General features: G+C 45.5%; 1 protein-coding gene across 1 annotated transcript; it reads right to left on the bottom strand.

The window, feature by feature from the left end:
• Positions 1 to 6,775: 6,775 nt before the first annotated feature.
• Positions 6,776 to 9,305, bottom strand: LOC121719368 (coordinator of PRMT5 and differentiation stimulator-like). The gene is made up of 4 exons (XM_042104883.1): positions 9,136 to 9,305; positions 8,496 to 8,732; positions 7,712 to 7,951; positions 6,776 to 7,402 (listed from the first exon to the last, which is right to left on the bottom strand). The coding sequence occupies exons 1-4, from the start codon at positions 9,137 to 9,139 to the stop codon at positions 7,236 to 7,238; spliced, it is 648 nt and encodes a 215-aa protein (XP_041960817.1). The 5' UTR covers positions 9,140 to 9,305; the 3' UTR covers positions 6,776 to 7,235.
• Positions 9,306 to 9,434: the final 129 nt, after the last annotated feature.

Here is a 9,434-nt window from a genome sequence, read left to right as displayed (position 1 = left end):
GTCTACCACAACCCATAGCCCACCTACACACACGAGGCATGTCACACTGGATCCGACTGTTCCACTGGATTCCAGTTGAGTGGAATGGAGGTGAATTTTTTCACCAGTAACCCTCCCCTGGCTCAGATGACTAATAAGAACTAAATGTGAGCGAGGGACAGAACAGGAAAACTGCAGAAACCGCTGCATCTTAATGAACTTTAAACAGTGGAGCTCAGACAGGACAGAGTTGTGCAGCGAGTGAGCATGTCATCGCTAAGGAAATGCTGCTGGACCTTACTGTTCTTTTCCAGAGCTTCACATGGTAATATAAAAAGGCCCCGACTGCTGAAAACCCTCATCGTTTGACGGTTGTCTGAGAAATAGACTAAACACACACACTACAGCTACTTTATTACGCTGCTTAAGCGTGTTGAATGTAGAGTTGATGAAGAACACCATGTGGAGTGTTGAATGTGGAGTTGTTGAAGAACACCATGTGTTGTGTTGAATGTGGAGTTGATGAAGAACACCATGTGTTGTGTTGAATGTGGAATGCGGAGTGTTGAATGTGGAGTTGATGAAGAACACCATTTGGAGTGTTGAATGTGGAGTTGATGAAGAACACCATGTGGAGTGTTGAATGTGGATGCAGAGTGTTGAATGTGGAGTTGATGAAGAACACCATGCGGAGTGTGAGCTGCTCATGCTTGAGATACTCCAAATACCTCCCGTATCTACCACAGGTCAGCCCTAATCAGAGACCACTACAGGAATGGGTGTGCTTCAAGCGATATTAGTACAAAGTTCAGAATTAGAACAAAGTTCAGAGCTTGTGTGTGTGTGTGTGTGTGTACTGTAGGTGTGTGTGTGTGTTTGTGTCTGTGTGAAAGAAAGAGATCATGAATCATTATCTGAGGGAGAATGAAAAATAGGAAAGATGAGAGAAAAGATTCTGAGATTATAGATAGATTGTGTGTGTGTGTGTGTGTGTGTGTGTGTGTGTGTGTGAGAGAGAGAGAGAGAGAGAGCAAGAGAGAGAGAGAAGCTCAAAACACAGAGCTAGAAACCGTATGAATGGTTACATCTACTATGTTGTATTCATGTACTATGTTGTATTCTAGAAAAGAGCTACACTTAATATACAGGTGAAGGAGAATGAGGAAATGAGAAAAGTGCACTGAAGAAAATCTATGACAAAGAAAATGTGAGAATATGTGAGAGCGCATGCCTATCTATGACAAAAAATAGTAGTGTGTGTGTGTGTGTGCGCGCGTGTGTGAATGTGTGTGTGCGCGTGTGTGTGAATGTGTGTGTGTGCGCGTGTGTGTGAATGTGTGTGCGCGCGCGTGTGTGAATGTGTGTGTGTGTGTGTGTGTGTGTGCGCGTGTGTGTGTATGTGTGTGAGCACGTACGCTTGCAACAGCCCTCTCTCTCTGCCAGCACCCAGTGGAGGCAGGGAGAAAGTGGGCCAGGCGGCAGCCAAGCAAGCGAGCCTCTCTCTCCCTCTCTCTCCCTTTCTATCTCTCTCTCTCCTCCTCTCCCCCTGCCTTTGTTTCCTAGTGAAGGAGGTCACCCGCACCTACTAGCACTCCATCACCGCCGGCGACCTTGCCTGTCCTGGATTCAGCGCCGGCTCCCGCAACGCCACGCCACACAACTGCTCCTAAAGTGTGCCAAAGTCGGCACAGGGTCTCTCTCTCTCTCTCTTTCTCTCCTCTCTCCAAGAGAACCACTCAAGAGAAGGACATTTTAAACTCATGAACTCAAGAATACTCCAGTATACTTCGAATGATGTATGAATGAATGAACACAAACACTTCCCTATTTTCTCAACAGCGCATGGTGAAACTCAGAAAGGAAAGAACAAAAGAACACCTTTATAATATAATATAATAATTGTATACTGTGTTTTAGAAATGTAACATAATTGTATATATATATGAACTTACAATGTACAAGGCTGAGTACTTGTACAATAAATATAAGTATGATTATATAAATATATGCACGACTCTAAATAGAAACACTGCACAAAATCGCCATACTGTATTATCTGATCTGTTAAAAATAAATGTACAAGATGTTACAAGACCTCTGTAAATGGGAATTGACAGCTATTATTGATTGACAATGATTGAGAGGCACTAGCTCCCATGCTGCCATGTTGCAAAACTCAACCTCAGTTTTCAGAAATATTGAGGAAACGGGCCCCGAACTGATGAATCTTGCAAGAATGCAAACCGTTTCTCTCAATGGAAAGGAAAATAAGCCGCCCCCGAAAAATGCTGTTCTGGGTTTCTTCTGATAAGCCAGTGAGTATTTTCCCCCTTATTTTCCTAAGAGAAAAGCACATTCCTCTCCTATGTATCCTGTCGGAGCGGGGGCGTGGGAGGTGTGTCGGCTTATCGGAACGCCACACCACAGTTGGAATGAGGATTGGGGTTCCAGCCTGCCCACCACCTGTGGCCTGCGGAGGCTCTCTGATAGCCAAACGGGAGGATAAGTGAGTGCTGTTCTGCCAGGTACAGACATGTGGCAGTTCAAAGTTGCTGTGTGTGCATACATGATAATGTAGTCTCTGTGATAGCCATATACAGACTTGGAGTTATGAGCTGGGTGTGTACTGTTATGGTCACACATAAACATAATATATACCATATTGGCTGGCGTACATATATAGTGCTATGCATACATGTAGCCTATACATAGCGTGGTGATGGAGATAAAGCAACGCAGAATGAAATGGCTTGGGCATGTCCTTCAGAAGGACCAGCACCACATCCCGAAAGCAGCCATGAGCTGGACACCACCTGGGAAAAGGAGGCCAGGAAGCAGAAAGCCAGAAACAACCTGGAGGAGGGAGTGTGGAAACTGGACTGCAAGAGCTACACCTTTCATGGGGCGCCGCACAGCACGACATGCTGCCAATGATAGAACAAGATGGAAGCAGGATATATAGTAAGCAAGTAATATCATAAGCCATATATAGTCACACACACACACACACACACACACACACACATATACGGCTCTGGACAAAATTAAAGTGACCACTGCACATTTTTCTGATGTCATCATACGGTTGCTGAGTGACATTCGAATGAGTTGACGGTCATATTTGCAGTGGTATCTTAATTCTCACTATGACCGTTAACTTATTCGAATGTCACTCAGCAACCATCAGACATCAGAAAAATGTGCAGTGGTCTCTTATTTTTTTCCCAGAGCTGTATATATATATATATATATATATATATATATATATATATATATGTGCGTGTGTGTGTGTGTGTGCGTGCGTGTGGTGACTATCTCACTTATGACACTATGACTCCTCCTACAGAGATAACTGTTTCCTTTGGATAACAGTTCTATAGAGCAAAGTGTGAGCTGTTTTGAAAGTGGCCAGTAAAGCACAGTGTCTGGAGAGCCGCTGGCGTAACAGCTCTGTGGATACATGCCACTGCACAGCACCACTCAGAGCCAGAGGGGGGGGGTCACAGGACACTGCCACAGCTCCAGGACCTCCACGTCCATTCAGCGTGCTTATGCTGAATCTAAAAGTTGGGCAATACCTACTGATTATAATACAAATCATTAATCCACCACACACAACAAATGTGTTTACAGAAAACAGAGCAGACAATGGCTGTCTGAGAGACGGTCCAGCCTACAGCAGCGTGTCCCTCTTTCATCTCTCTCTCTCTTTCTGATTTTCAGAATCTTCTGTCGTTTCTCTCTCTCTCTTTATACTCACCCCTTTTACTGTCCTCTACTCTGCCCTCTCCCCACTGACACACTATTACTCTATCTATCCCTCTTTCTCTCTCTCTCTCTCTCTTATCTTTCCCGCTGCCTCTCTCTCTGTCTCTCCGTCCGGTTGGTCCAGTCTGTGGAGGACTCATTATCCAGCACCTTGACCCAGACATCTGACTGTGAGTCTGCGCTAGACGGGCGTCATGACTGGCTGCGCCGTGCCACCGCCACTGCTGCCGCCGCCGACGCTCCTCTCCAGCGCCACCTCCCCCTTCCCTCCTACGAGCTGTGCATCCCAACAGCGGGCAGCCAGGCCAGGAGCGCTGCTGCACACACACGCCCCCTGCTGGGTCTGCCGTGTCACTGCAGTCTGACCGGCCTTTTACCAGCCGCATACGGCATCAACCAGTAATAAACCCTCTCACCTCTTTTGTGCACGTACACACACACACACACACACACACACACACACACACACACACGCACACACACACACACACGCACACGCACACACACGCACACGCATGCACGCACGCACAGAGAATCAGCCATTCAGTCTCCATTTAGACAAAGGAGGAGGGCAAGCAAGGACAGAAATGCCTAGAGGCAGGTGCTGGACTCTGGTTAGGAATTAGAATGAGCTGGTAGCATTTTTAAAAAACTGACTCTATTCCTTCTGACAAGTGTAATTGTGACCGACAGCGATCGGGGTCAGAAGATTTGGGTCTAATTGAGACAAGCTTAGAAGCCGGAGATGGTTTTCCACGGCCGTGGAGGAGGAGCGGTTTGAGAAGGCCCCTGAGACTCCAAATCCGGTTGAGTCACCATTCCAATGCGTGCTCCTTAAGATGTTTGTCTGCAAAATGTGCAAATGTGCAAAGGATAATCATTACTGAAAAGCCAGTAAACAATAAAATGTAAAAAAACAGGAGGAGGTCAGGAAGGTTTGGAGGCCGCAAAAGAACAGAAGAAGGCCTGTGACCCGCCTGGATGCCCTCTCACTCTGTCTTGGCAGGCGGACGGGATGACATTGCATCAGAGGGATATTTCATGTAGTGTAGTTTTGTGTGACTGCTCAGCCTCCCCTTTCATTTATTTAATTGTTTGCCAGATATTAGCACAGCTAGATCCCTTACTGGGCTATAACACACAAACAGATTCAACCTCATCCAGCGCTTTTACCCCAAACCCTACAGTTGTCTTAAGGCCTTAAGATGCCTTAGCCAGTGAAGGATTTTGGTACAACAGGGGGGGATTTTTTGTTTCTGAGGTCCAGGAGAGTTTTTTCTCTGTGTAATACTGGTGAAAGATGGCGCCAACCATACAAGGAGAACCAGACCAAACCAGACCAGACCAAACCAAACTAGACCGCATCTTCCACTCACCATGTCATCCAACAGACGCCCACATCACAGTCCTGCTCCAGATCTATCAGGCTGTTTGAGTCACCAGATGCCATCACCTCCAAATTAGAAGGGCCAATGCTGTGATGAATCACCGAGCCCACATCTGGTGCCGGTGTGGCTATCTGGGAGCCGGGCCATTTGGCCACAGGATGTGGTTGCCGAGGAGATTGGTGGAGGTCACCCCTGGAATAGACCAAAACAAAAAAATCTCCCTAAAAAGAATGATGAGATGGGAAATAAGGTCTGATGGTTGTGGGCTATACTTACCTCAAAAACCCATCAGCTAGGCTACTCTTAAGTGCATGTGGCTTCAGGTGGATAGGTTGATTGGTCATTAATGGGGACCAGCAAAAATGACTAACTAATTCAGACAGCTAGACATTTCCATTTGGGACTCAGACAGGGGAAAAAATCCCACACATCCCACAAAGATACCTACAAAAACAGAAGTGCTGACTCACTGAGATACCTCTGGCATTCCTGTGGTAACATATACATTAATGGGAAGCACTATAGCCTAGTACCATCTGCTTTATGAAAAATTGTTTAAAAGACGCTCATGACCAATTCTACCCTTAACCTAGAGACATCTCCCATTCACGGAGCCTCTATTTTTTACACACAGCATGACGAGGTGACTCACGAGTGGAAATGTAAGCTGAGAGAAACAAGTGGTCGATAATGAACAGAGGAAGAGACTGCGAATGACCCCGTGAGGGAGCCACGCCACGAGGTTTAACGCTAACACATTAGTGACAATTGGCCTACCGTCTCAGTGGGAGAGCGTTCCACATGTTCAGTCTGAATGTTTGGAATATTTTGATGTGTTAGTGCTAATTGTGTGATCGGAGTCTATGCATAGAAAAGCATATCACTCTAAGGTCTAAAGGTTGTGTAAGAGGCTTTTCAATAGGGAAGTCGAAAGATGAAACGAGCATCCAGTAAGCCTTTAGTTCTTCGCATTGTGTTTTGTAGCCTAGGCTACTCCTTAGACTTTTCTAGTGGAAATATATCAAAATCGAATTTCAAGGTATCTGTTTTTTTTTACCACAAGCATAGCTGTTTATAAAAAATGTTCTCATTGTAGGCCTACAATGAAGTGCAATGTTTCTGGCATTGACAGGTACTGCCACCTAGTGGATATAAAGGGTTACAACACACTGAAACAACTCAGTTGATGACTGAGACCGGTGTAATATGCGCTTAGCTGAATATTTCTTAAAGGTTCTCATGTGTAAAAACATGCAAATAATCTGCTAAGATGTACATTCACACAGTCTTTACCAGGTTTCCTCCAAAACTACACTTTTGCCATTATTATTTTTTTTTTTACTGTACATTAAGATTGCACATGTGCTGAACAGATTGCTGAGAGGATGTAATTTTGCCCTCTGAATGATTTATTCTCTGAAGCAGATGATCCTTGTCTTCGGTAGAAACTTGGGAGCCGTTAGATTTCTGGTTGGATGGCAGAGCCGGGGGATTCCGTGTCAGAGAGTGCATTCTTGCTAGCAAACACGGAATTATTCAGACCGGAAACCCATGTTCTTTTGGAATGCTGAATTTATTTTTGTTCCAGAGATCCTGAACAGTGAACTCAACCCTATCCCCCCCCCCCCCCCCCCCCACATTCCCCCAAAATCAACCCACTCAAAGCAAAGGAACCAAAGCTAAAAGTTGATGAGTTAACTGTAGTGTAGCTGCCCTCAAATTTGGTGTGACCAGATACTTTACCAGTGAGTAAACAAATCTGAACTCTTTCTGTTGTTATGAAACCAATCACTTGACCAATTAATTAAAAAACATGATAAAAGTAACTAAAGTGTGAAAGTAAATACATAATAAAATGACATTACATAATAAGATGCCAAGTGATTAGAATTAAAATAATAAAATAAAAGTGTTTTTTAAATTAATCTTCTTAATCTTCTTCACAAAATCCATAACTCTAGTGTCAGTATTAACTGCAAAAACTAATACACAGACCACAACTGACAGACAGAGAATCTGTCAGTCAAACTAGAAAACCAGCATAGAAACCAAACTCATAAGTGCTCAACCATCCCTAACGAACCAGGACCCGAGGAGCCATCACTCCTCTGCGTCCGAGAACTGCCCCTCCACCGTGGCATGGCTGCCGTACTCCCACTTGACCGGGGGCATGTGGTGGACGCTGGGGTTGTAGAGGGACGGCATGCACCCGTTCCTGTCCTCCATGCTCAGCTTCATCATGGCCACCGTCAGGACATCCTCGATGCCTGCACAGGGGGACACAGCACAGGGTCTACACTTCATACAGAGCAGCAGAGTGCCACTAGCAAATACTGCAATGACCAGAGAGTCTCATCAAGAGCACACCGAGGTTCGCCAGGGACAAAATGTTTCATTAAACTGTTGGGGGCATTTACAAGTGGCATTATTTTAAATAGGTTTGATCAACTATAACCTATTAGTAAAGCACGCAAAGTTCATGCCTATTGCAGCAGAGAGAAGAGTTCTTCCTTGTGGGAAGAGTCCTTCTTTGTGGGAATTGGTGGCGGCCATTTTAGGCCAGCGGTGACACTCACCATACGGGCTGCTGTGATTGGCCTCCGAGTTGTCGCTGGCCTGCTCGCGGATCTCCTGCTCCCAGTCCTCGTGGGGCAGAGGGGGGTCTTCGTCCACGCTGGCCTTCCTCTTCCTCCATTTGAAGTAGCTCTTTTTGGGGCCTCTCCTGCTGCTCGGCCGGAGGCGAGACCAGGGCTGGACTTTGGAGGGCTCGGTGGGGTCCCCAGACTTTGACTCGGCTGCTCCCTTCTCGCCTCCACCTGCAAGAGGGGATATTAAGTGCGCGTTCACACGAGACTGTTTGGTCCGGACCTGAGTTCGTTTTGACCAGTTCGGTGATTTTTGATAGTCTGAACGCAGTCTTGCGGAACCAGGTCCGGACCAGTGGTCGGGGGTACAGTTTGTTAGAACTCCGGTGCGGTTCGAATGCTATCTGTTCTAAAACCAGGAAATTAACTGCCGTTTTTTGTGACATTGCCAAGCGATATTAGTGAATAGACATAAAAGGACCCGGGTCCGCAAAAAACAAAAAAGTAATGTGAACAGAGTCCAGCAGGATCAGGGCAAGGGGGGTACGGTCCAGTTAAACGGACCCAGTGTGAAGGCAACCTATGTCCCCAGCACCATCAGAGCCAATGAGTCAAAGGATGAGTGAGTGTTGGAGTAAATCTGTTCTCAGTTTTAAGAGGAGTCTTTGACCATAGGCTTACCACATAAAATAGATAAAAATGCATTGAAAATGCATTTCCAAATACCATCCTAACTTTCTACCTGGCACGACCGTTTGACACATTTGTAACTCACCATGATGGTACAGGTAATGGTTCTCTTTAGTCTTCTCCCAGTCCTCTTTGTCCCATAGCTCATGTGTTGGGAAATTAAAGTTTTCTACTGTGGACCTCTTCCTCCTCCCATTGGTCCTTGATGGCCGTTGCCTAGGTTGAGTTTGGGCCTGAGATTGATCTGGGGCGATCTTCACAGACAACGCAGACTGGGGTGTCACTTTGGGCAGGCCCACCTCGCCAACACTTTTCTGCCTACCTGGAGGAGAAATGGCCAATGTAAAGTAAGAGAACTGTAGGCCATGGAGTCTAATCTGACGCTAATCAGTCAATGCAAAAAACTACATCAAACATGCACGTCATAACAACCAAAGTATAAACAAAGCTGGTATACAGGCTAGGTGTTGGTAAAACAACACATTCTTTAGTTAAACACATCATTAGGCCAATGTTCATGTTCAGAAAATTTAGAAGTGCTTAAGCGATATCGTTGAGTAGCCTACACTGCACAGCTTCAAATGTGAAATGAGAGGATTTCTTGGAGAAAATGCAATAGCATGGATTTACAAACGATCTCTCTCATTTAGTGGAACCGTGTGCATCAGAAATGTCTTTCGAAGCGGTTGTTTACTATTAATTGACAATTTCACGTTGAAACTTACCCATTTCACAAGTTTAGCCTAAGACTTCCAGAAAGAAACCACTGCTGCGAAAAAGTGGCTCTCCCTCTCTCCACCCCCACACACAGCGTCCGTCTAACACGTGGACGCCGTTCTGCTCCCTACCTCAAACGGATAGGCTATTTCATTTTTAAATGAAAATAACTTCCATCTATAGTGTGGTAGACACTACCGTCATTTTGTTGGCTAATATGATTTCGCACATTTCATGGTTCAGTCATCCTTACAGAATTTGCTTGGGTTTTGTGCTGTGATGTCATAGGTCAATGTATGCTAGTGTA

Source organism: Alosa sapidissima, chromosome 9 (assembly GCF_018492685.1).
Source record: "Alosa sapidissima isolate fAloSap1 chromosome 9, fAloSap1.pri, whole genome shotgun sequence".
Classification (NCBI taxonomy): Eukaryota; Metazoa; Chordata; class Actinopteri; order Clupeiformes; family Clupeidae; genus Alosa; species Alosa sapidissima.
This window is presented reverse-complemented; position numbering and strand designations above follow the sequence as displayed.

What these genes read in the sequence shown, in the direction of transcription:
- LOC121719368 (XM_042104883.1), bottom strand. An exon ending in CCATTACCTGTACCATCATG is followed by an intron (nt 7,952 to 8,495) that starts GTGAGTTACAAA and finishes CCCCTCTTGCAG; the next exon opens with GTGGAGGCGAGAAGGGAGCA. An exon ending in CAATCACAGCAGCCCGTATG is followed by an intron (nt 7,403 to 7,711) that starts GTGAGTGTCACC and finishes CCCCCTGTGCAG; the next exon opens with GCATCGAGGATGTCCTGACG.